This window comes from Pseudorca crassidens, chromosome 15, assembly GCF_039906515.1.
Source record: "Pseudorca crassidens isolate mPseCra1 chromosome 15, mPseCra1.hap1, whole genome shotgun sequence".
Classification (NCBI taxonomy): Eukaryota; Metazoa; Chordata; class Mammalia; order Artiodactyla; family Delphinidae; genus Pseudorca; species Pseudorca crassidens.
In genome coordinates, this window is record NC_090310.1 from 66289804 (window position 1) to 66316598 (window position 26795).

General features: G+C 53.3%; 1 protein-coding gene and 1 long non-coding RNA gene across 30 annotated transcripts in view; one reads left to right on the forward strand and one right to left on the reverse strand.

The window, feature by feature from the left end:
• The window catches only part of EPB41L1 (erythrocyte membrane protein band 4.1 like 1), a 126378-nt gene that overhangs the window by 50222 nt on the left and 49361 nt on the right, over positions 1-26795 (forward strand). For 28 of the 29 annotated variants that reach the window (XM_067707998.1, XM_067708006.1, XM_067708009.1 and 25 more), the window contains 4 exons: positions 20634-20824; positions 21705-21869; positions 23774-23878; positions 24485-24527. In XM_067707998.1, the coding sequence (XP_067564099.1) occupies positions 20648-20824; positions 21705-21869; positions 23774-23878; positions 24485-24527 (490 nt within the window). In that variant the 5' untranslated portion in view covers positions 20634-20647. Of the gene's footprint in view, positions 1-4574; positions 4816-20633; positions 20825-21704; positions 21870-23773; positions 23879-24484; positions 24528-26795 lie in introns of those variants that run through there. The other variant, XM_067707999.1, reaches the window with a different exon arrangement.
• LOC137207779 (uncharacterized) lies at positions 598-5649 on the reverse strand. The gene is made up of 5 exons (XR_010935246.1): positions 5511-5649; positions 4980-5164; positions 1361-1412; positions 1138-1254; positions 598-737 (listed from the first exon to the last, which is right to left on the reverse strand). It is a non-coding gene; the product is annotated as an uncharacterized lncRNA (long non-coding RNA).

Consider the following 26795-nt stretch of genomic DNA (forward strand, 5'->3'; position numbering starts at 1 on the left):
AGCTGGAGCCGGGAGGTCCCCGTCAGGTGGGCATTGCTGCCCATCCCTCCACCTACACCCGGACACAGCTGCCCTGCAGGGCCTTCCAGAGAGCACCAAAGATCAGTGAGAGCGGCCTTGTCAGGCAGAACCTCCCAGGCCTGTAGATCACGCCGATCTGGAAAATTTGGCTTTGGTAACTTCCCTCCACGAGCTGGCCCAGCTCTCAGCTCCTGGGGCTGCAGCACAGCCCACCCAGGCCTGGCCGCCCTCTGGGGCCAGAGCCAGAGGCCCTGCAGCTCTCTTGCCCTGGCATACCTTCCTCCCCATGACCTTGCCTTTAACCCAGTTCGGTTTAGGTATCCCCTCCTGCAGGAACCCTTTTCTGAGCCCCATGGGCTGGGCTAGGACCTCAGAGAATCTAAACCTGTGCTGACCAAAAGAAATACGTGAGCCACACATGCGAGCCACATATGTGATTTTCAATTTTCTGGTAGCCACGTGAAAAAAAAAAAGCCAAAAGAAACAGATGAAATTATTCTAATGATATATTTTATTAAACCTAATACATCCAAAATATTATCATTGCAATACAAAAGTTATTAAGGAGATATAGTACATTTCTTTTATTAAATCTTCAAAATCTAGGGACTTCCCTGGTGGTCCAGTGGTTAAGACTCCGAGCTTCCACTGCAGGGGGCACGGGTTCAATACCTGGTCAGGGAACTAGGATCCCGCATGATGCTGCGCAGCGCGGCCTAAAAAAATAAATTAAAAAATAAATCTTTAAAATCTTGTGTGAATTTTACACTTACAGCACATCTCAACGTGCACGAGCCACATTTCAAGGGCTCAGAAGCCATATGTGAGTAGTGGCTCTCTGACGGGTCAGCAGAGCCTTAGAGGCAGGGAGAAAAGCATAAGGGTTGAAGCTCAGTGCTTGGCATCAGACAGATCTGGCAGTCACACCCTGGCCCTGCCATTTACTAGCTGGGTGAACTTTGGGAAGTCGTTAACCCCGAGCCTCAGTGACTCCAGCTATGAAAGGAGTTAATAATTTCGAAGCCAAAGAATTGGTCTAAGGATTAAACAAATGTGTGACTGGGGCCAGGCACAGAGCTAGTACTCAGAAAGTGGTGGTGATTCATCTTACAGTACCCTCTGATGTGCGGGTCTGTGTGCCTTTCTCCGCCGCTGGACTGACGGCGAATTCAAGGACAGAGGCTACCCAATTCCTCTTGCCTTCCCCAGGCTCAGCGTGCACATCACTGATTGCTAAATGAAAGAGTAAATCCTTGCACTACGAATGCTTGCCAGCCCACCCTGCCGACCCAGGAATCAAGGGGCCCCTGGTGTCCGGGAGTCGGAGACCACTGACTACCTGGGGTGACCTTGGCGAGGTGCTGCTTTGCTCTGGGCCTTGGTTTCCTCATCTGAAAGATAAAAGGGGAGGGGTGGGAGGGGCCTGCTGGAGTATTTTGTTTGGTCTCTGCCCCACCAGTGGCCTTGGGGGACTGTAGCGGACACCATGTGTTTTGCCTTCCTAGCCAAGGGACAGCATCACTTCCATCCTATTCCTGGCTTTCCTGTATCCTAGCACTTTTGCACCATCAAGTACCCTCCAGTTAAAATTTAAGAAGAAAGACTTTCTCCTGCTTCCCAGGCAGACCCGAGAGGGGATGAGGAGTCCTGTCCTTTCTCTTCTGCCAGCATCTGCTAACTCATCCCAGCAACTCAGCGACAGAAGCAGGGCAGGAAGAATCTCTCCCACTTTATAGGTGAGAAAACTGAAGCTCAGAGAGGTCAAATCATCTACCCAAGTAACACAGGAAGAAGTGGCAGAGCCAGGGCTGGAAGCCGAATTCAGAAGAGCCCCTCTTTACAGGGGGTGGGGTGGAGGCTCCCATCCTGCACCTGGGGCCCTAGCATTTCTCCATGGGGGCTTTCACAAGATGTGGTTCTGGGTTGGTCCTGTGCCTCAGTTTCCCTGCCCTGGGAATGAAGGCAGCCAAGTAACTGGGCAAGTGATTTCAGCTGATGCCTACAGGGGGCCGTGTGTTCTTCAGAGAGTTCCCCCACCCCCCTTCCCCACCACAATCAGATTTCTCTGGAAAAGGTTATTGTGGGGTGAAGTGGAAGATGTCTGGTCCAGAGAGTCAGTGTTACTGTGCAAGTGTGACCTTGGACAAGTCACTCACCGCTCTGGACCTCAGACCGCCTGTTTATAAAATGGGGGGGGGGGGGCGGTGACAAGATGTGAGAATGGAACATGAAAGTACTTTGCAAACTAGAAAGTGCTAATAGAAATGTTAGCCAATAATAATAATAGAAAGAGAAATAATGATAACAGTAGAAGAAGCCCAGTTTTCTGTGTGGTCCCACTGACCTGAAGGGAATTGGGCCCTTCGGGTATAAAACCAGAAGAATGTTCTGCCTTGGTTTTTGGAGTGTTGCCTGGATTCTTCTGGGAAAGTGAGAGGCTCCATCTAGCTGAGGAGGGTGGGAAAGTGGTCCTGCCCCAGGGGAGGTAGGGGAAGGCTCCTGCCTGGGGAAAGAAAGGAAGGGGAGGAGGGTTGAGGGAAGGAGAGTTGAACTAGGAGGAATGGAGGGCTCTGGCTGGGCAGCTCTGTCCTGCCCACAGGAACCCAGGGTCGGAAAAGGCGGCAAGCAGAGGAGGCTAAGAATCAATTTGGAATAAAAATACTTGAAGCAGGCAGTCAGAAATCTCTTAGCAGATGTGTGTATGAAACAATAAGTCCATCTGGTGTAACTCCTAAGTTTTACTGGTCCTTTCACTCATTCATTTGAATAAATGTGTGGTGAATTGAATTCAAGCAGAGCACCCCAGAGTGGCAAAGTGACTTGCCCAAGGCCTTCCTCCTGAGGGCCTGGGGAGTTCCTGGGAAGAACTGAATTTTGGAAGCTGGGGAGCGAAAAGTCCAAAGGCAAAGGAGAACATCTACAGGGAAGTCCGCCCAGCAGGACTCTGGTCCTTCTGGGAATTGGCCCTGTGCTGGTTTGTCCATCTTCCTGTCTCCTGTCTGGAGGGAGGGCATGTTCTCTAGGACTGGGAGAATCTGGTTTCCTTCGGCTCTCTGCTCTCTGACCACCCCTGAGCCTAGTGGGCAGCAGAGAGGGTGAAGGCGCCAGAAGCTGTGTCTTGGGAACATTTGGTGAAGGAGTGCGTGACATTTAACTTGGAGAAGAGACGGCTTGATTTGGGGGTGGGGAGAAGGGACATGGTTGCTATCTTGGGTTCTCTGAGGGGGGCTGGGGAGAGGGCATAGCCTCGTTCTGTGGAGGCCCTAGGGTTGGTACTAGGACCTGGGGTGGAAGGTCACTGTGACGGAGCATCCACCTTGGGAGAGAGGAATGGAGGGGGGCGTTGCCTGTTGCTGGAGTGTGGGAGTTCAGATGGATACTGGTGAGGCTGACACCGAAGGAAATGCAGCCTGCCGTGGGGAGGGGGTGGTGGCGTCCCAGCTTTGGGCCTCTGTAATTTCCAGTGTGGTGGATTCTGCAGTGCCTAGAACAGTGGCTGGCACATAGTACGTCCTCAGGAATGATTTGAAGAATGAAAGAATAGATGTGTATGCCTGGGATGGTGGCGGTGCTGGCTAGGGAGTAGGGGTCATGTGGCCTGCAAATGCGGACCCATGGGCAGAAATCTTTGGGGATCATGTTGTGGGTTACACAACCATCTCTCAGGACTTCCCCACAAACTGGGAACCCTAGAGATAGGTACATCCACCCCTTTTTTCACTGTTGGCAAAGTGAGGCCCAGAGCAGTGTGCCCAAAGGTACTGGTTGACCCATGACAGAGCTGGACTAGAACCCAGGCCGTTGGAGGTCCTCACTGTGGATCTCCTAAGTTGGTCTGGAGGGCTTTCTGAGACAGCGCTGCTGGAGGGGAGGAGCAGGGCTTCACTTGGTTTTGAGCCAGGACCTCAGTGCCACAGGCCAGCTGGCCACCCCCCAACCCCACCTTCCTGGAGCCTGGATGCACATCCAGAAACATCTGTACACGGGCCCACTCCCCACTGTTACACTTATGGCCATTGTCACCGAAGCACGTATGAACAAATGCACACATACACACACGGGATCCCAGGAGACATTTGCATGACCTCCTCCACGGTGGGGGAGGAGCGCTGAGTCCCAGGGAAGTTCTGACCCGCGCTGTGAGCTACAGGGGAGGTGAGGGTATTCGGCTGGGCTCGGTGGGCTGAGGCTGAGTCACCCCTTCTGAGTCAGGGATCCTCTCCTCTTCCTCTCCCCTCCGCCCCCTCCTCCCCCGCCGAGCCCCCAACAGGGGTTGGCCTGAGCGGGGACAGGGGCTGTCCAAGGCCAGGGTGGGGTCAGCGGAGGCGCCGGGCTTGGCTGCCGATGCACAGTCCCGCGGTGGACCGGTAACTGCCGCTGTGGCAGCGCCCGGGAGGAGGTGGCCTGGGAGCCTGAGAGAGAGGGAGAGGGAGACCGGCAGGGAGGAGGCGGAGGCAGGGGCAGGGCCGCCGCGAGGGAGCAGGCAGGCGCGCGGCGGCTGCCCCAGGGCTGGGCGCAGAGGCCGGGCGGGGGCGGGGACTGGCCGCGCGACGGGCGCCAGGCCCGGGGCTATAGGCACGGTGCCCAGCCCCCGGCGCACGCCGAGCCGCCGCCGCCGCCGCCGCTGCTGCTGCAGTCGGCATCCATCAGCGGGCGGGGGTGTCGCGGACCAGGCTGCTCCGCAGAGCCCAACGCGGCCCGGCGCGCCCGCCCCGCCCCGCGGCCTGCCGGCCCGCAGGAGCCGAGGGGGCGCCCCCCTCCCAGCCTGCCCGAGATGGGGACCCCCAGACCCAGGTAGGCACGTGCGGGGGATCAGGTGGCACGGGGGGCTAGGGGCTCGGTACCCGGAGGCCCAGCCTCCAACCCTGGGGGAGGTCGGGACCGACCGGCAGGAACTGAGTTTGCAGGCTCTTGGCCCTCCGACCAGTGCGGGGGAGGTCCTTGCTGTTACTCCCTACCTCCCAGGTCTGCAGCCTCCCCGAGGCCTGGAGAGAGAGGTGGGCAGGCGAGGGGGCTGACGCTTGCTGTAGGGATGAACGATTGCGCTGGGTGCTGGGCTGGCCCGCTCCGTTCTCCGAGACCACTCCTGCCGCCGCCGTGGAGGCCGAGAGTGGTCCGGATGTCTCCGTCCAGGCTTCCGATGCTGCAGGACAGTCTCTTGGCTGAAGACTGGGGTGCTGGGGAGCTCTCGCCCTCACCCTCACCCTCTGGTTACAGTCCTTTCCCCACTCGGGGCTCACTTCCCATCCCACCTCCCTTCCGAGTCTCCCAAAGCTGGGGGGATAGAACTTAGCCCTAGGACCACTGAGGTTCTGGCCTGGTGTTGTCCTGACCAGAGGCTTCCCCTACCCGTTAGAGGGAGAGGACTTGAGGGTCCCAGTTGTGTCTGGCACCTTCACACTTGGGGACATCCAAGGCCCCAAGAGGCTGGGATCTTGGGGGCAGGCATGGTTGTGGTGGCGAGTGACTACAGCCATCAGGGTACTTACCAGATCCTAAGGCCACTGTCTGGCAGGGCTATGGCTGGGGGTGGTCCCTGGGGACCGTAGGAGGCTGGACAAGGATGAGGAAAGAGTTCTGAGGATACTGGTCTCCTTTGCGGCACTGGCCGTGGTCCTTGCTTCCCAGCTCCCACCCCCACCCCCTCCCCCCCCCAGAGCTCTGAGAATGCATTGGTGAGGGAAAGACACTGCCGTGTGTTCCTGCCTCCTCTGCACCCAGAGGTGGGAGTGTAAGAGGGCTGGGTTTAGGACCTCTCTGAGGCCCTGTGGGGTTCAGCTGCTCTATCTCTCCGCCACCTCCCAGCATTAGGAGTCTTCCAGATTCAGTAGCAGCTGGGCCAGGTTGAGAGCTAGGGACGCGAATGATGCCCTCAGAAGCTCCTGGAAGAATCGCGGTGCTGCCTGTCCCGGACAAGGGTGTGGAGAAGAGAGGCGACTGTGTGCCCGCCTGCCCACCCATTCCTCCATATGGAGCCTGCGGCAGTGGCGGCCTGTGCCAGCCTCCTCTCTGAGCCACTGTGGCCCAGGGAGGCTCTGCCAGCTCCGTGCAGAGATGAAGCTGGCTTCTGCTGGCCAGTCTGAGGTCATGCCTGCCTGCTGATCCCATGTACCAGATTTGTGTATGTGCAGAGCATGATTCCTTGAGGGGCCCCTCAAGGCAATCCTGGAGAAGGAGATCAGTGCAGGGGGCATTATTCCTATTAAACCCTTCCTGGGCCCCATGGCCATTCCCTGGGCCCAGGTCTGTGAGCTTCATGGAGGACTGCTTCCCAGAACCGGCATGAGTGGAATACTTGGTCCTGTAGTCCTCACTCAGTAAATATTGAAATGTTGAGTGAGGCCTAGAGAGGAAGAATGACTTGTCCAAGGTCACAGGCAACTGGGTGAGAGAGCCAGCACTAACGTACCCAGCTCTTCTAACTGGTTTGGGGTTTTTGCAGCCCAAATGCCTGCTTCTCTGCTGCTGCGGCTGTTCCATACGCAGGACTCTGATGGGCTGGGCATTGTAGCCTGGAGCCTGAGTCTGCCTCTTAGGAGGCGCCTTCCATTGGTCTCCCAGCCCTTGCCCCCAAAAGGTGAGAAGGAAAGAAAGGTCAGGCTGCCTCACAGATAATGGGCCAGGGCTGAGGCATTGGTGGCTGGTAGCCCTGGTCCCTCTTGGGAGGATGCAGAGCCAAGAGGATGCTGGTGCCCAGGCAAGTTCTGGGTCTGAGCATACGGGGGCAGTAGAGAGGGTCTCCTGACTAGGCCGGCTGAGGTAGGAGGTGCCTCTGTGTTTGCTCCAGCATGGGTGTCCTTGTGAGCCTCTTGGGCTTCTGTGTCCCCATTTATAAAAAAAAGGATAATAGGGGCTTCCCTGGTGGCGCAGTGGTTGAGAGTCCGCCTGCCGATGCAGGGGACACAGGTTCGTGCCCCGGTCCGGGAAGATCCCACATGCCGCGGAGCGGCTTCGCCCGTGAGCCATGGCCACTGAGACTGCGCGTCCGGAGCCTGTGCTCCGCAACGGGAGAGGCCACAACAGTGAGAGGCCCGCGTAGCGCAAAAAAAAAAAAAAAAAAAAAGGATAATAATCTTTATCTGGAGTAATACCAATGATTACACAATCAGAGTGAGGACATTTATTGAGCACTTACTGTATGCCATGCACTGGGACAGTAAGTGCTTTGCATTATCTCACAGCAACCCTGACAAGTAGGTGCTATTATTATCTTCTTTTTACAGATGAGTAACTAAGGCTCAGAGAGATCAAGTTACCTGCCTGAGGTTACACAGCTGGAAAGTGTGTGGTTGAGTCCAGAACCCCTCTCTCTACCATGGCATTGTACCTGGGGCAGTGTCTGGGAATACCAGGCCGGTGTCCAGCAGAGCCAGACACCTGATGTGCCAGGGCTGGTCCAGGTGGAGAGGTCTACGTGTTGCATCTTGCGAGGCAAGGGTGGCTCTGTGGCCCGAGTGCTCCTGTGGTCCTGAGGGGTGGGGGCAGAGAGGTACTGGCTGGGAGCCTGAGAGAGGGGTTGGCTGTGGCTTTCTGCTTCCTGGCCAGGATCCCCCGGAAGTGGGGAATGCTCTGGACTCCCTGCTCCCATTGGCTACGAGGGAAGACTGGTTGGCTCTGAGGCTGGTTGGCCCTGACACTCACCCCTGCCACATTTGATAGGAACCCAGTGACCAGAAAATGCAAGGGAGGGAATGCAGGGGCGCCAGCTGGGACTGTGAAGAGGAGGCCCTGAGGGGAGGGGACGGAGCGTGGGTGGGCCGGTGGGGGTGGGAGCACGCTGGCACTGCTTCCTTTGTGGGCGGGAGGCTTGTGGGTAAGAATAGTCACAGCCAACATTTATCGAGCACTTACTACATGCCAGGCACCTGCTTTAAGGGCTTAACTCATACAATCTTCACAAAACCCTTTGAGGTAGGAATTCTTCTTCCTCCCATTTTACAGATTGAGGGAACTGAGGCTTAGCCAAGAAAAGACAGTTGCTCAAGGTCACACAGCTCGGGTCGGTCGTTGGGGAGCCAGGATTCAAATCTAGGCAGTGTGAGTCAGAGCCACATTCCTGATGGCAATGCGAGCTGCCCACAGTTTCTTCTCAGAGGTCATACTCAGTTTTGTTCAATTTGAAAAATATTCCCTGAGTACCTCCTGCAGGTCGTATATGGCCTCTGGGGAAGCATCCTCTCCTCAAGGGTCTCCCAGTCTAGCCTAGAGAGACACGGACATGACACAGGGGGGGTAAAGGAGGTGCTATGGCCTGTCTCAGCGTGGATTCCTATTCTGGTGATCAGGGGAGGCTTCAAGGAGATCGGGGCCTTTGTGCTGGGCACCAAAGGCCAAGTGGAATTTTGATAGCTGTGGGGGTAAGGGCACCCACTCCCCTGGATCAGAGGGGAGGGAAATAGGGGTGTCTTTGAAGAATGGGCAGTCTGGTGTGCATGCAGCAGATGGTGCAGGGAGCTGGGGGGTGCTGGGAGGTGACTCAGAGTCAGCTTGTGTTTGGGTCTTTGTCAAAGCTCTGGAATCTGCGGGACCTGAGTTCTAGTCCCAGCTCCACTGTGTACTAGCCACGTGCCCTCGGGCTATCACTTAGCTGATCTGAGCCTCCGCTTCCTCATCTGTCAAATGTGGACAAACACACCTATCTGATTGAGACCACATTAGGGTTGTTACGTAAAGGACCTAGAGCAGTGCTGGCACACCACAGGGGCACAGCTAACATCAGTTCCCTCCCCCTTTAGTCTCGCTCAAATGTCAGACACAGGTGTTTCCACTTGACAAGGAGCCTGGAGGCTGCCGGAACCTTTGCGGGTGTTTGGTCTGCATTGGGGCACGCGTTTGGGGCATGACAGAACCATGTCTGGGAAGGTCCCTTTGGCGACTGTAAGGACCATAAGTAACGGGTGGGCTCGGCCTTGCAGGAAAAACATCTGCACTGTGGGGCTTCTCTGGTGGCGCAGTGAGTGGTTGAGAGTCCGCCTGCCGATGCAGGGGACACGGGTTCGTGCCTCGGTCCGGGAGGATCCCACATGCCACGGAGCAGCTGGGCCCGTGAGCCATGGCCGCTGCGCCTGCGCGTCCGGAGCCTGTGCTCCGCAACGGGAGAGGCCACAGCAGTGAGAGGCCCGCGTAACACCCCCCTCGCAAAAACAAAAAAATCTGCACTGTGGACCTCGAGGGCTGGCGAGGAAGGAAGGTGGAAACCGCACTGAGATGTCCCCTGGAGTGGTTGGGGGAGGAGCAGGTTGGGGTGGGGGTCATGCATTTGGTTTGCAGCCTCATGAGTTTAAGATGAAGGACTGGTCTCCCTTCAGTCATTCCAAAGGTTGTGCAGCGTCTTTGTGCATCTGGTGTTTTTTTTTCTTTTTGCATAATTTCCTTTGGATGAATCCCCATCAGACTTCTCCCATAATAGTAGCAAATTGGGACTAAGTGCCCGACAACAGGAAGATGATTGAGAACGTTTGGGAACATCCAGTGGATAAAACAATATGCAGCCGTGAACAGTCACAGAAATACTTATGGAGTTGTGCACTTGTGAAGCTCCTTTGCATCCTTTCTTCATTTCATTTCATGTCCCTGTGACAGAGGTGGGACGGAGGTTAGAGCCTTCCCGTGCATGAAGAGATTCAGGCTAGGCTCTCATCTCTTTGAGGGCAGCGTTCATGTTTTCTTCATTGTTCTGTCTTCGGCGTGTGGCTAAGTGATTTGCAAATGCTTGTCTGGTGAAAGAATTGATTGAGTGGACAAAGCAGAGGGGAAGTGACTTGTCCAAGGTCATGCAAGTAGGAAGACCCAGGACCTGGGTCTCCTCATCTCTACTTGCTGCATTCTTCTCACTCACCACTCAGTACCTGGGAGGGGAGTAGGATGGAGAGGTTCGCAGCGAGGACTGTGGACAGACCAGGGTTTAAGTCTAGTTTCTGTCCTTACTGACTGTGAGGTCTTGGCAAATCAGTTCATCTTCTTAAGCCTCAGTTTCCTCATCTGTAATATGGATTGTCCAAGTACCTGCTTTTAAGCTTGTCGTGAAGACTAAGTGATTTTAGGTTTAGGCATGTAAAATTCTTAGCATGGGAATTCTAGCACATTCTAGCATACAATGAAGCACCCACGAATGTTAGCTGTGTAATAATGATGATATAATAATGTGGAACTATTTCTGATACAATTAAAGTTTTTTGTTTTTTGTTTGTTTGTTTTGGCCACGCCATGTAGCATGCGGGATCTTAGTTCCCCGACCAGGGATCGAACCTGTGCCCCCTGCAGTGGAATGGAGTCTTAACCACTGGACCGCCAGGGAAGTCCCTCTGATACAACGAATGTTAAATAGAAAGAAACCCATAAAACTATGAGCACTCAGATTAAAGTGGTATAAAATTAGGTCTGACCATAGATACAGATTGGAAGAGAACAGGCAGAAATGGCATTACAGCAGGTACTGTGGGAAGTAAATGACTGATCCAAACAAACCTTTTTTTTAAAAATATTATATTTACTTTTTCTTTCTTTTTTAAACCAGAATTTAAGGCCACATTTCCACTTTTATAAATTTATTTATTTTTGGCTGCGTCGGGTCTTTGTTGCTGTGCGTGGGCTTTCTCTAGTTGTGTTCTGTAGTTGCGGCGAGCAGGGGCTACTCTTCGTTGCGGTGCGCGGGCTTCTCATCACGATGGCTTCTCTTGTTGTGGAGCACGGTCTCTAGGCGCACGGGCTTCAGTAGTTGTGGCTCGTGGGCTCTAGAGTGCAGGCTTAGTAGTCGTGGCGCACGGGCTTAGTTGCTCCACGGCATGTGGGATCTTCCCAGACCAGGGCTCGAACCCATGTCCCCTTCATTGGCAGGAGGATTCTCAACCACTGCGCCACCAGGGAAGCCCCCTTTTTCTTTCATTTTAATTACAAAAGATTTATGTGAAGAATCCTAATAATTCAGAAGCATATTCTGTCCGTGGCTCCCCAACCAAAATCCTTTTCTCCAGAAGTAGCCAATGATAACAGTGTGATGCGGGTCCTTCCGGAATTTTTTTCTATGCCTACATAAACATACAAACCAGAAGGGGACCATAACTTGCATTATTGTTTTACAATGTACATTTTTTCATTCTATAGGCTGACATCTTTTCCCTGCCAATGTATATGAAATCCATCTCAAAAATGTTCACAATAGATATGTAATACTTTTGTAATTCATTTTTCTTTTTTTTAAAATTAATTAATTAATTAATCTATTTTTGGCTGTGTTGGGTCTTCGTTGCTGCATGCAGGCTCTCCCAAGCTGCGGCAAGCAGGGGCCACTCTTCTTTGCAGTGTGCGGGCTTCTCATTGCGGTAGCTTCTCTTGTTGCGGAGCTCGGGCTCTAGGCCTGAGGGCTTCCGTATTTCTGGCACGTGAGCTCAGTAGTTGTGGCTTGTGGGCTCAGTTGTGGCTTGCGGGCTCTAGAGCGCAGGCTCAGTAGTTGTGGTGTACGGGCTTAGTTGCTCCGCGTCATGTGAGATCCTCCCGGACCAGGGCTTGAACCCCTGTCCCCTGCATTGGCAGACGGATTCCTAACCATTGCGCCACCAGGGAAGCCTCTGTAATTCATTTTTCAATGGATAAATCCTAGTTCATTTGGCCATCAACAGGGGGTTGATGGACATGTAAAGTTGTTTCCAATTTTACTCTATTCGGAATAACGCTGACAATGAAATTTCCTAGTGTTTAAACAAAATCAAGTGAGAGAGATTCAGAAACTGCGAGATCACGAAGCGTTGCCAAGGAAGGTCTGCTGCTTCTCCCGTCTTCTTTCCCCTCCTCGCCTCCCTTCTCAGCGGAGCCCGGAACCCGAGGAGGCAAGGACACTGCTCCAAAGCCCATGTTTGTAACTTCAGCTCCGTGCTCCCTCTCACCAACTGCTGATTGGTGAGGTCCAAGCGAATGATGATAATAAACGGATCTTTTAGATTGTAAAGCACCCTGCATGTGGGAGAGGTTGATACTGCTGTTATTATTTCTACATCCAGAGCAACGGTAGCTTTGGTTACGTGGTTGACAGCAAGTCGGAGGTGGTGGGATGTAGCAGGATCGAGGGGGAAGGGCATGGGGCTGTGAGTCAGCAGACCTGGGTCCACATCCTGGCTCTACTCAAACTGAGTAGTTGTGTGACCTTGGCCAGCTGAGCCTGCCTGGGGAATAAACCTACCTATCTCGGGTGACCCTTGTGGAGCTCACAGGAGACGAAACCTGGAAGCTCATTGTCCAGCTCTCAGAGGATGTCCCACCAGAGGGAGATCTCTGTCTGCCTTTGCAGTCTTCAGTGTGGTCCAAGTGGGAGGCATTTCCCCTTTCTGATGCTGTTACTCTGCAGTTCTGGGCATGTCATGTGGTCCCCGGCCTACAACTGCACGTCAGTCTGTGGCTCCGCGGTGGCACGTGAAACCTTTGGGCAAGAAGCCAGTGCTGAGGGGTGGCAGCCTCTTCACGTTGCTTGGTTTTATTTAATGCGGTGCCCATGGGTACCGCAGGCCTCTGACAAATTGCCGTCTCCCCACTGCCGTGTGCGGACCTGAGCATCAGTGGGGATGACTGCAGGCCCAGCTCCTGTTTCCACGCCTCTGACTCCATTAGGGGACCGGCTGGTAGGGCGGCACAGTCCCCCTCCTCCCTCCTCACAGGCGGTCATTTCATTCATGTCCACCGGGAGATTGTCACTCAAGGAAGTGAATGTTCCGTACTGGGGAGATCCTGGTGGCAATTACCATCATCCCCAGAGGGGAAGGAGAGTAGGCTCTCTCTCTCTCTCACGGCGTTTTTTCTTTTAATTCTTTTCTTTTTCTTTTCTGACTCCTAAGTAATACATGCTCATAGTAGAAAAATTGTGTAACACAGAGAACCCCCTTTAAAAAGCCCCCAAAATTCCTGCTCTAAGGGAATGGTATTGTTAACCTTTGAGCCTTTAGACTCAGAACTCAAGATGAGAATTTCTAATATTTCTTGAGCACTAACTGTGGGTTTTGGCATGTAAGTGCTTTACGGGCATGGTCCGATTCTGTTTTCATAGTAAACCTGTGAAGTGGGTGAGATTATCATCATGATTTTACAGATGAAGACACTGAGTCACAGGGAAGTTAAGAGAGTGTTCAAGGTCTCCAGCCTCCTATTTTATCCTTAACCACTAGACTAGACTGCCTCTTCCCAATTGCTCCTCCCCTCCCTCTCTAATTCGTATATCTATTTAGGGTCAGGTGGTGTATCAGTCAGATTCTGGCGGAAAACAGAATTCCACTCAGATGCTTCAACTTGGAGAAGTTAATAAAGCTGCGAGCAGGGTTAAGGGAACCCACAAGGGGTACCCGCAAACTCACAGTGACAGAAGCTATTACCTCCCTTTGGCCTGAATGAACAGAGGGAGGGAATAGTGTTACCAGAATTCAGCGATGGCTGGGCCTGTGCAAGGAGCTGTCACAGAGGGGGGGTTCAGCCACCGCCAGAACCACAGGAAGGGCAGTTGGGAAGATATACCCCTGTCCCTCTCTGCTTCCACCCTCTGACCTCCTGCCAGTGACTCCCATTGGCCAAAGGCAATCAGAGGTTAGCAGGCAAGGGAGTTCAAAGGGTAGTCCAAGGGCTCATCCTCCCGCTTCTTTGAGCAGGGCATGGTTCTAGGGGTGCAGATGAGGACCAAGAGCCCAGGAGATGGTCGGAGGGGGACGGGGAAGATGTACTCCCTGGTTTCCCCCAAAGAAAGAAGGATTATCCTGGTAACTCTGATCATTGAGAACATCATTCAGAAGAGAAGAATCTCACTTTCTGCCTAGCATTCTCTTTGTTTTGGTGTTTTCCACACCCTGTCCATTTCTTTCTCTCTCCACTCCTTCCTACCATTAGTTCCTACCTGGTTCAGCATTCCCACAAACACCTGGGTAGAAGTCGTCAGTGTCTCAACTTTAGAACAGAACCTTCCTGGCTAGGGAGTGATTGTTCATGACCATGGGCACTCGTGGCTGTGTGTGCCCCCATGCTGTTTCATTGCTACGTGTATGTATGCAAAGGCACACTTCCGGTACACATGTCGTAAACATCTGTGATATACTCTCCCTTGTCTTTAGCGTGACTGTAACTTTTGTGTTTCAAAGTCCTTTTGTTCTCTGAAACATCCTTGCTCTACACAGCCCTGCTCTGAAGTGGGAGGACAGGAGCTCTCGTCCTTATTTGACAAATGGGGAAACTGATGCTCAGAAAGGGGAAGTGACTCACCCAAGGCCCATCAGATAGGAAGTGGCAGAACTGAAACAAGAAACAGTGGTCCTGATTTTGAATTCAGCTCTTCCAAGTGTATTTGCCTTTCAATCTTGGGAAGTTTTTCCTTAGCCAGCTTCACCCCTGGGAGAAATTATTCAGCACGAACCCCCTGAGGCTGCTGAAATGTCATGTAGTGGGATGGACTTTGGAGCCAGAGAGACTTGGCACACCTTATGACCTTGGGCAAATCGGTGGACCTCTTTGGGTCTCTGTGTCCTCATCAGTAAAATCAGGAGGAAAATAATCAGGAGTTTGGATGGAAAAGTCAGCTGCGTAAGATCTGATAAGTTGTCAGGACAGGCTGGCTGGCTGGTAGCCAGAAAGGCTCCCGAGGTGAATGCAGCCCAGGTCTCTAGATTTGTCTCATTGGCGTCCCATCCACCCATCACCCATGTGTTTTTCCATTTATCCATCTACCCATCCCTCTGACTCCAGACTCCCTGGGTTTGAATTCTGACACTATTTACTGGCTGCGTGATCTTGGGCAAGTTACGTCACTTCTCAGTGCTTTAGTTTCTTCTTTTGTAAAATGGAGATGTTAAGAGTACCTATTATAGGTTATTATGAAGATTAAATGAGTTAATTGATGTAACATGCTTAGATCAGTGCCTGGTAAATAGCAAACTCTATAAATGTTAGCTTTATTGTTGTTATTTATTAAGAACTGCGCTAAGCCCTGGGGAAAATGGTAAATGAGACAGATAAATTTTTTTTTTTTTTTTTTTGGGCCACGCTGCACAGCTTGTGAGATCTTAGTTCCCTGACCAGAGATCAAGCTCAGGCCTCCTGCAGTAGAAGCGCAGAGTCCTAACCACTGGATCGCCAGGGAATTCCTGAGATAGATAAATTTTTGTCTTTGTGGAGTTTATATTCTAGAGGAGAAATAGAAAGAAAGAAGTCAGTCAGTCAATCAGTATAAGTTCCGTTTGTGAACTTATGAAAAAACCAAACCCGGCATGCTTGCTTCACGGGAACAGAGTTTCTGTTTGAGGGGTGATGAAAAATTTTGGAAGTAGGTGGCAGTGGTTGTTGTACAACATTGTGAATGTAATTAATGCCCCTGAATTGTTACACTTAAAAATGGTTAAAATGGCAAAAACAAAATAAAGCAAAACTGAAAAACCAGCTATAACCAAAAAAAATAGAAGGAGGGACCCACTTTAGACAGAGTGGTCAAGGAGCACATAGATTGAGATCTGAAAGGTGAGAGATGTCAAGAGACAGGGGACAAGTCCACAGTCCCTGCAGAGGGACCATTAAGGGCAACCCCAAGACAGGGGCAAGCCTGGCGTGGCTGAGGTGCAGACAGAAAGCCAGTGTGACACCGTCATCACAGTGATGGTGGCAATAGGGGTGGGGAAGTAGTGGGAGCTGAAGCAGGGGCTGTGTGCAGGGACTCGGAGCTTTGATAAAGAATTTCTGTTTTATTTTGATGGGAGGTCATTGGAGGTTTTTTGTTTTGTTTTGTTTTGTTTTTTTGCGGTACGTGGTTCTCTCACTGTTGTGGCCTCTCCCGTTGCGGAGCACAGGCTCCGGACGCGCAGGCTCAGCGGCCATGGCTCACGGGCCTAGCTGCTCCGCGGCATGTGGGATCTTCCTGGACCGGGGCACGAACCTGTGTCCCCTGCATCGGCAGGCGGACTCTCAACCACTGCGCCACCAGGGAAGTCCTGGAGGTTTTAAAGAGGGCATCCAATGGAGGGTTGAAGAAATCCTTGTGGCTGCTCTGTGGAGAATAAACCCTAAGAGGGCCCGAGTGGCTACAGGGAGGCCATGGAAGAGGTAGGGCAGCCATGCAGGCAGGAGCTGAGAGTGGCTTGGACCTGGACGGAAGTGGGGATGGAGAAAAAGAACAAATCCAATTTACTGGGCTCAGAGATGCTGAGTCATGCGAACCCTGGTGGGACAGCTTGATGTATAAACCGGTCGATTCATTTTTAATGAGAGGTACAACTGCAAGCCAAGTGGATGTTGCCTCTTCTGGGCAAGGACACCCTCCCCCTTCAGGCCACCGAGACGGAAAGCCACAGCGTCTGAAGGCTGCTTAGTGACTCCGGAAGGCAAACCCGGGGATCCAGCCAGTGGTTGCAATGTTGAAGAGCATCAGAGGCTGACAGCCTGCTGAGCTGGCCCCAGAGGGGGCCAGGCAAGCATGCTGGGCCTCACTGGGCCCCTCTCTTCCAGACAGGGCTGGCGCAGGCACTGTCAGAATTTACCTCTCTGGCTGACCTTTCCCTTTTCTAATCCTGTGCATTTGGGTTTTCATAGGTTAGTGTCATCAGTTAGGCTTTGCCGGCCTCTGTCTCCCTCTATCCATCTGTTCTGGGTGGCCACTTCTTTTTTTTTGTTTTTTTTCTGGCTGCACCATGCAGCATGTGGGATCTGAGTTCCCCGACCAGGGATTCAACCCGTGCCCCCTGCGGTGGAAGCATGGAGTCTTGCCACTGGACCACCAAGGAAGTCCCTGGGTGGCCACTTCTAAACTCCTGCTTCGCAGACCACTCCCCACTCTGGCTTCCCATTACTGCTTGTAATTCTGGACCCTCTCAGGGTTGTTTTATTGGGTGCCGTCTTTATGTTATTTTCCTGAATCTCCATCACCCCCCTGAGAGGGAGGGAAGACTATCTCTGTTTTATAAGTGAGGTGACCTAGGCTCAGAGGAGTGAAGTCTCTTGCCCAAGGTCCCAGACTGAGCTAGTGGTGGAGCCGGGCTCCGTGTCTAGGTCTGACTGACCTGGGTCTGCCCCCTGCCTTGCTGCCCTGCATGGAGGGGTCCATGAGATGACTGTGTATGGGGTCCCTGGTGCTGGGCCTGGCCCGCAGTGGCTCAGCAATGGGAGTCTTGCCCTTTCCAGCAAAGTAACACTTCTGACTCTTGCAAAGCTGCCAGCCCCCATCCCCCCACCGCACTCCTTCCCTTCTCCCTGATTCCAGCCTGTCCCTCCTACCAGGCTGGGTGGAGCTCACCTTTATAGGCTTCTTGTTCCAAGGAGTCAGGATGTCAAAGCTCCTCCTGGTCCTCCGCACAGCCCTACTTATTCCCACATCTGGGCGTTTGCCCGCGTAGTGACTCAGCCCAAATGCCCTCCCTGCCATCTCCTGTCTAGATTCTCCCTTTTTTCAAAACCTAACTCCCTCACCCTGCACTCCCTACCCTCTAAGTCTTCTTTGGGAACTCCAGGCCATACTCCTGATCACCAGGTCCCAGAATCTTCTAGAGGCTGAAATGTACACTGGCAAATCTAAGTCACATCCTGGGTGAGTATCATCCTCCCGTGTTGCGATGAGCTCCACGGGAACCAGCACATGTCCCTCCGGGTCCCCTACGGTGCCTGGCCGGCTTGACCGCACAGCGGGCTCCATCAGTCTGTGCTGACCTGGGCCTGGGCAGCACCGTGCCCACGTGACTGGCTGTGGTAGAAGCCAAGGCCAGGTTCTTGGCTCGCATTCTGTGCCCCAGCGAGAGAACCATGCCGTTATCCCTGGATTTGTGAGATACAGAAGGATCTCATCATAGGTTTAAAAAATAATAATGTGATTTTTCTTTTTAATTCGTAACTTTTTTTAGAATTTAAACAGATTTTATTTATCCCTTTCTCATCCTGTCATACCAGGCCATGTGCATTGGAAAAATTTATTTTTTAACTTCTAGTTTTTTTAAATCATTCAAGAAATCTCCAAGTATAGTAGAAGAAAATGAGAACTACAGTTAAACAGAAAGAAGAAAAAAATGATTTGTAGACCTGCCTTCTAGAAGCAACCATAGTTAATATACTTGGCTGAAATTTCTGGCACTATATGTGTGCATTAATCAAACTAGGGTCAATCTGTACAAACTGTTGTGTATCATGCTTTTTCACTCTGGTGAAAATTTTCCATGATTCCATGATTTAAAAAATATATATATATATATATTTATTTGGCTGCATCGGGTCTTAGCTGCAGCACACGGGATATTTCATTGCAGCACGTGGGCTTCTCTCTAGTTGTGGCGCACGGGCTCCAGAGCTCATGGGCTCAGCAGTTGGGACACATGGGCTCTCCAGTTGTGGCGTGCGGGCTCTGCAGGGCGCAGGCTTAGCTGCCCCGCGGCACGTGGGATCTTAGTTCCCCAACCAGGTATTGAACCCACATCCCCTTCGTTGAAAGGTGGATTCTTAACCACTGGACCACCGGGGAAGTCCCTTCCATGATATATATATATATATTTTTTTAATTAATTAATTAATTTATTTTTGGCTGCGTTGGGTCTTTGTTGCTGTGCGTGGGCTTTCTCTAGTTGCAGCGAGAGGGGCTACTCTTCGTTGCGGTGCACGGGCTTCTCATTGCGGTGGCTTCTCTTGTTGCGGAGCATGGGCTCTAGGCGCTCGGGCTTCAGTAGTTGCGGTACATGGGCTCAGTAGTTGTGGCTCACAGGCTCTAGAGCGCAGGCTCAGTAGTTGTGGCACACAAGATTAGTTGCTCCACGGCATGTGGGACCTTCCTGGGCCAGGGCTCAAACCCTGCATTGGCAGGCGGATTCTTAACCACTGTTCCACCAGGGAAGTCCCACTCAAGCCTCTTTTGCTCTCTGTGTCTCACCTGTAAAAGAAGAGGAGAAGACTAATTATCTCAGAAGGCTTCCAGCTCCTTTCCTCTGAGGTTCTCCCAGCACCAGGCAGTCGTGCCAGCAGCCTCTGCTAGAGACCTGGGTGGTGAAAGCCTGGGATATTTATTTAAGATTACTCTCCTGGCTATTTCCAAGATGATGCAGGCCCAGGGAAGGTTCAGAGAGTACGGGCTGAAATCAGACTGAGGCAGAGGTGGGAGCAGATGCGCTGGGCTCCCTGGACCCATGAGGGGCATGTGGATTCTGCTTCTCCCAGCACAAAACATACAGATTAGTCTATGGTTCTGGTTTTTTTTTTTTTTTTTTGAAGCAAAATTAAGCAGGCATTTATTTTAAGGGCTCTTCCCTGTAAGCCTTATCTAGCATTATGGCTGATATCCTCCAGTGAGGGCTTAGAAGAAAGCCAGAGCCAGGCAGATATGTCTCAGTTTGACACCATGAGGCTGTGAGCCCCCCTGAGCAGCTCTTCTTGCTTTGAGCTCTGGCACAGAGTCAGCACTTAGTGTCATATAAGCAACAGAGAGCCTTTATTTAACTACGGCTTTAAATTATACCCTTAAAGCCCGGGGTAATGACGTGAGTGGAAAGCATTTTTGGGTGGGGTTGAGGCAATGTGGACCAAGACCTTCCCTTCCTCCTCATCTTCTTAACGGCGGCATCTGTAACAACAGACCCTCTCATTTGTGCTATGAGCTCCAGCTTACAAAGTGTTCCACTCATTATCCACGAGGTGGGAATTGAGGATGCTCGTGACCTCTCTAGGGCCCTGGAGATGTTGGGTGGCTGAGTGGGGTGCTCAGGGCCCCTGACTTTCTGTCCAGTGCCCCTTGCTTTGGGTGGGGCTGGTGGACCCTGGAAGGCAGGGGGAGAAACTGAAGAATAAAAAGAAAACGTGGGGCTGGGGCTTGGAGCATGTGCACAGCCCAGGGTGAATCCTGTGTCTGTCTGTCTAACTGCCCATCCAAGGCGCCATGGTGGGTGGGGTGAGGGAGGGACCTGCCAAGTCTCATCTGGATCTTTCTCATTTAGTATGATGGATTCGGAGGAAGGCTTTAGACTCACGGGTGCGGGTTCCTGCTCATTTCTCTGTTACTCGGTTTTAGCTCCAAATTTTTTTTTTAAGAGTACCTTCCTGCGTTATCCCTTTAAGTACATCCTGACAACATCCCTGTGAAGTCAGGGGGCAGGAATTATTGAGGCTTGGGGCATGGAGAGCCTTGTCCGATGTCAGGACTGGAAAGGCTGGGAGCACAGGGCTCTTTGGGTTGAGTTCCATTTATCCCACATTGATTGAGGGGCTACCGTGTGCCAGGTGCTGTAGTGGGAGACACAGCCTGGCCAAGGGCCTGCCTGGAGGTGGTCACTGACTGTCCCTGGTGCTCTTGGCAGAGTGGGGCCCCCTGGAGAGACTCTCCTCGCCCTTAGGAAGGGCCCTGATTCCAGACCTGGGCCAAGAGCTTGGAGTCCCTGAGGAGCTATATGGCGCAAGGGTGGGTGGGGGTCTGTGACCTCGGCTGTTGCCACCGAGCCCTCACTTCTCATGACTCTGTCCCCATCCTCACTTCCTCTGTCTCTCCCTCCCTCCCTCCTCCTTCTCTCTGTGGCTTTTTGTCCGTTTGTCTCCATCTGTCTCTCTCCACGTGTGGTTCCTGTGCCCCTCGCACCGTTCTGTCGTACCACTGCTGCCCCTCTCCCCCATCATGTGCTCTCTCCTTTGTGCCAATGCAGGCGTGCTGGTCACCATGACAACAGAGACAGGCCCAGATTCTGAGGTGAAGAAGGCTCAGGAGGAGGCCCCGCAGCAGCCTGAGGCAGCCGCTGCAGCTACTACCCCTGTGACCCCCGCAGGCCACGGCCATCCCGAGGCCAACTCCAATGAGAAGCATCCGCCCCATCAGGACGCCCGGCCTGCCGAACAGGTGTGTGCCTGAGAGCACGGGGTCCCTCTTTCTGCCCAGCCAGTCCTCCAGAAGGGAGGCAACAGGGAAACTGAGATGTATTATTGACCCATTACATGCCAAGCACTGTGCAGGGGGCATAGTGTTCATTTCTATAATTAATTCTCTGAGACCTAAGAAGGTAACTGTTGATTTCCCCATTTTACACTTGGGGAAACAGAGCCTCAGCAGGATGAAGTGAGTTACCCAAAGTCACATTGCTATAAAGCGACAGAAGTGCAAGTCAGATCTAGATCTGATTTTGAAAATCGGTGTTCTTTCAACCTTATTTTCCTATCCCCTGAGGCTGTCCATTCTAGCGGGGCAAGCCCAGGGTGACTGCAGAGCAAAATTCATCACCCTAAAAAGAGACAGAGGACTTGGGGGTTCATCTAGCCATTGAATTCACACCTCCCCGAATTCACAGCTGGACCAGAGAGGGCAGGGACTTGGCCAAGGTCATTGAGGGTGTCAGTGACAGAGTTAGGACTAGTGGGCAGGGCTCTGACCTCCCTTCCCTCCACTAGATCAGTCCCAGCCCCATGCTAGACCCAGTGACAGACTGAGGAGGAGGAGACCATGTCCTGATCACTCGCGCACTGTTCTCGGCAGATAGGACAGCTCCCGCCTGCAGGGGAGCAGTGGACCCCTCGTATGAGCCCACCCATTGTACGCAGAAGCTCTGGCTCTCTTCCTGCACACACCCACCATTGACCGTGGTCACCTGGGGGGTCTTAGGGGGCAGTGGCTCTCATTTTGGGGTCTGTCTGAGCCCCAGCTGCATCCTTATTGCATCTCATTTGGACGCAATGCTATGGTTTCTAGCCCGCTGACTAAACCCTTCCCTTGGTTGGACCTGTAGAGCCTAGACATGGAGGAGAAGGACTTCGGGGAGGCCGATGGCCTGTCGGAGAGGACCACGCCCAGCAAGGCCCAGAAGTCGCCCCAGAAGATTGCCAAGAAATACAAGAGTGCCGTCTGCCGAGTCACTCTGCTCGATGCCTCTGAGTATGAGTGTGAGGTGGAGGTAGGGAGCACCACAGGCCCCGTCCTTGGTCGACCGTCCTCAGAGCCAGGATAGGCCTCTGTGCGCACGCAGCCTGGGCCAAGCCAGAGGGCATCCACTCTTCAAGGAGGCCTGGACCGACTGCCGCGTCCTGGGGAGATGACCCGGCCAGCCCTCCTTTGCACAGATGGTGGCACTGAGGCCCGCAGAAGGCTCTTCTCATTGCAGATAGTGTTAGGCGAGGCACAGGGCTGGTGCCAGGAATCAGGGTGGCTGTACCTCGGCAAGGAGTCACCGTTTCGGGGCTGATCTATAGCCTGGTAGGACCTGGGCTCTTTCATCTCACCCAGCAGACGCTGAGGTTTCAACCAGAATCATTTTCATTTATATAATGGGTGTGGAGAAGGCTTCTCCCTGTGAAGTACCCTATCCAGGGCACCAGGACAAACTGGTCACTCGAGGCTTCCATGGTGAGGCGTCCCCCAGGCATAGGGAGGTGGCCCATTGGAAGGACCCTCCCCCCCAGGCTGTGGAGACACCCTGTGGCATGGCTCTGGCCCACAGTGGGTGGCTGGGCAGACACCTCCTCTCTGGGATCAGCCCTCCTGGTCCCACGTGTAGCATCTCCCTTTCCTGTACAGGCTGGAACTCCCACCCGAATTCTAAGCTCTCACTCGCCCCCTTTGAGGTTCTGCCCCGGTCCAGGCATCATTCCTGGCCCATCCACGTGTATGGAAGAGTCCAGAGGGTGGCTTTACTGCTGAGAGTTACAGGACCCACCTCCCTTTCTCCCCCGATCCCTGGTCTTAAGGGACCGACTTCTGAGACCTGGGAGGCTGGCTCTGTCGTCTTTGCCGGGTTGGGTTTTGTTTTTTTTTTTAATGTTTATTTCTTCCATAGAAAGGTTGCAGGGTGGACATCTTGCCTACTCCTGGGCAAAACAAAGGGATATCTTCTCCCTCTTTCCTCCTGCCCATGGTGGCCCCAAGGTGCTCTTTCAGTTACCCTAGAAGAGTGGAAGGGTTTGGCCAAGGCCACTCTCTCTGAAGCTCTCCTCCAGGCTCAGGAATCCCTTGGTTTCCCAGCTGCTCCCCACATTCAGTCCCCAGTGACCTAGCCAGACCTTGCAGGGACCTCACCTGCTCCCTGGAGTCCGCTGCCTCTTTGGGTAGTGACTGCTTCGCGCGCCCCCTGCCCCGTGATCCCTTTATCGATGCTCATCCTCACCCCTGTGGGTTTGGTGTACCCAGCCAGGTTCTGGGCTTTGTCCTTCTGAATCCTCAGGCCCAGGTGGTGTTCAGAGAGGTACCACGCCTTGCTGATGGGAGTTGGGGGGAGAAGGTGGCTTGAACAGTGCTGCTTGCAGCTGAGGCTGATTTAGGCTCTGTGAGCCCCTGTGGAACCTCACTTGCTGCCTGGGTAGAGGTGATGCTCCCTTAGTGTAAGGGGAGGGGCCAGTGGAGGACAGTCACGCTGTGACCCTGAGTCCCAGGCCCTCCCCTCCTCCCCTGCCCATGTCCCTCACATGTCAGGTGGCTTGTCTCTTCCTCTCACACTCAAAACTCAGACTTTTGGTTTTCTGCTCCTTGGGTCCAACTTAGCCTGTTTCTCCTAATCACTGTACAGAAAGGAAAAATCAGTCACTCCCCCACCCCACTCTGGCTTTCCCCCAAGCAGGTCTGAGTTCTAGGAGGGCCCCAGGAGGGCTTGGAAGAAGGCAGTCGATGGGCTAGGCATTAGTTTCCCCCCAGGATTCCTTAGGACTTGGAGAGCAGAGCCAGGTGGGTGGCAGGAGTGCTGAGATCCTCCCCAGATGCTGGAAACCTCTTGCAGGTTTTCAGGTCGTCCTGGTGGAGCCTGGGGCATCTCCCCGCCCCATGCTGAGGTGTGTTCCGGCCTCACGGCAGCTCTGCTCTTCTCTTCAGAAACACGGCCGGGGCCAGGTGCTGTTTGACCTGGTCTGTGAGCACCTCAACCTCCTGGAGAAGGACTACTTTGGCCTGACCTTCTGTGATGCCGACAGCCAGAAGGTGCCTGGACTGGGGAGCGGGGCTGACTGGAAGGCCTGCCCTGGGTGGTGGTGGGGTCTCTTCCCTTAAGCCCCCATTGGCCTGGCCACATCCCATGGCTTCCATCAGTCCTCAGATCTTCATTAGGTACCTTCTGTCTGCACGCCTCCAGGGTTCACCCTGCCCTGTCCATCCTCAGTTCTCCGTCTCCTCTGTGCCCCTTCCTTGGGGGCCTGCAAGTCAGCCCCAGATGGGTATCTGGAGAGCCGTGGCATGGCTTCCTGTGGGAGCTGAGGCACTCACCCCCCAGCCCCTCTTCCCCACCCTTGGGAAACTCCTGCCCGAGTTTCCTTCTTCTCACCAATCCCACTGCAGCTGCATTACCCATTCACCGTGCTGCCTCCAAGCACTGCCAGGCCCAGAGCCCCCGGTCCCAAACCCTGAGTGAAGCCAGGCCTCATTCCCTCACCTCCCAGTCCCAGGGGAAAGGACCCAGACAGCTCAGCCAGGGAAGGGTGTTCCCAGCTAAGGGGCTGTTGGCAGGCCATTTCGGGACGTTTCTCTCTCCTAGCCCTACCCAAGTCCCCTCCTCTATCTCCCTCTAAAGAACTCTATCTTCTCCTACAGAACTGGCTGGACCCCTCCAAGGAAATCAAGAAGCAGATCCGGAGTGAGTGGCTTGCTGTGGTTGGAACTGGTAGTGGAAGGTGGCGGGGGGGCTCCGGGCCTTGAGGGCCCTAGGTGCGCTGCTCCCTCCTCCTTTGGGAAGTGCGTTCGGACCCGTGAGTTCGTTTGCTGTGTGTGGCACATCTTGGGGAAGGCAGGGTATTGGTTTAGAGATGAGGAGCCTGAGGCCTGGACAAGAGGAGTCACCCAGCAGGTTAGCAGAGGGATCACAGCTGCCTTCAGGACGTCAGCCCTAGAAGGGACCTGCAGAGTCATCTAGGGCAAGGGGACAGACCGATGGCCTCAAAACAGCCACCTTCTGTCCAGGGCCAGTGCAGGCTTCGGTGATCAGTGACCTTTGACTCAGCTCAGAATCCTTGTCCCTACAGTACTCTAGGCCACTGCCAACTGAGAGGAGCGAATGTGTCCTGTGTTTAATGATGGGTGACCGAGGCCCAGAAAGAGGCAGTTGTTTACCCAAGATCACAGAGTGAGGTATGGGCCACGCCAGGTCTTGAGCCCTGGCCCCCTGGCACCATCCTGCACTCTTTTCAGGGCCTGGGTCAAAGACAGATGAGCAAGCCAAAAACCTGTCTTTTCTGGCCCAGAGGAAAAAAGGGTTGGGAGGGGGGCGGGGCAGCCTTCAAACGCCAGAAGGGGGAGGTAGGTGGCCTCAGCCAGGGGGCATGCGGTGAGTGGGGACTTGGAGCCTAGAGGCAGTGATGCCTCCACTGGGGGCTCCTCCCCTCGGCTGTGCTTGGGCTTCCTGGTCCCCTGGCTGGAAAGCTAGAGCCAAGCCTGTTGCCGTGACAGCAGGCAGCTGGGCCTAGGGATGCCAGCTGACTATGCAGGAGGGGGCTTGAGGGATGCTTTCTGTAGCCTCCTGTAAGTTGGAGATAGAGGCAGGCTCACGGACAGAGCCCCCCTCTCTGGGGCCAACAGGGTCCTAGGCCTGACGTTTATGCTGTCCCCAGGAACCCCAGCCCAGCTGGGAGGCCTGGCTCTCATGCCTGAAAGAATCAGAACACACACAGTGGCTGAGAGTGTTTGAGAAGGACCAGGACCTTAGAAAAGAGAAGCTGCTGACAGAATCTTTGGGTCTCGACTCCCTCCCCAGGGCAAGAAGTGATCCCCTTGGGTTATGAAGGAGCAGGCCTCCCTCCTTTATTTAGTAAAACCACAGTCTCTCTTCCTACCCCTGCAGTCTCCACCCACTCACCCCAGTTCTGGCTTCTGGGGCCCCCACAGAGCAATTTTTTACCCACTTTCTTGATTTGTGACAACTCCAACCTTCTAAAGGTGGCACCTGAGTCCTTATGTCCTGGCCTTCAGAGTTGGGTATATTTCCTCCCAAATCTCAGGGCCCATCACCTAGGGCACTGGGGGCAATTCCTCCACCTCTCTGGATTCCCGCATCTCCCTAGCACGTGGATTAGTGATTACTGCCTCACTAGGTGGGGATGAAGGTTCAGTGATGTGAGTGTGGACAACAACCAGCACATAGTAGGTGCTTCACATAGTAGGAGGCAATCTGGTGTGATGGTTGAAAGGACAGATGCGGGAAGTAGACTGCCTGGATTTGAATCCTGACTCCGTCACTGCTTCTCGTGTTATTTAATTGCTCTGTGCCTCATCATCTGTAAAGTGGGGGTAACCCTTATCTTTAGGGTTGTTGTGAGGATTAAATGAGTTATTAGGTGTTCAACACCTAAAAGGTGCCTGCCCATAGTAACACCCAGTTTGTATTAGCCATTATTATTATTAATAATTGTTACCATTATTCTCTCGCTCTCTTTTTTTCTTGGCTGTGCTGTGTGGCTTGTGAGATCTCAGCTCCCCGGGATCGAACCCGGGTCATGGCGGTGAAAGCCCGGAATCCTAACAACTAGGCCACCAGGGAACTCCCCCATTGTTATTCTTGAGACAAGGATTGTTTCCCCTTGAGGCTGCTGTTTCCAAGGAGTCAGCTGCAGTCAGGAGCCTAGGTTGTGGAGTCATATGATCAGAGGCTAGACCTGTTTTCTATCGCTGACTAGCTGGGTGATCCTGGGAGAATGACTTAACCTCTCAAAACCTGCATCTATTAAAAGGAAAGTCTACCTCAGGATCACTATAAAGATTAAATTCCAAAAACACGTGTAAAGTTCTTAGCAAGCCAAGCGACCGGCACTTAGTAAGTGTTGGAGACATGACAGCTGTAGGGTGAAGATGGTGGTGCCTGCAGCGACAGGATGGTAGCGATGGCATGGCCTCCAGCCCTTCCTGTCCACAG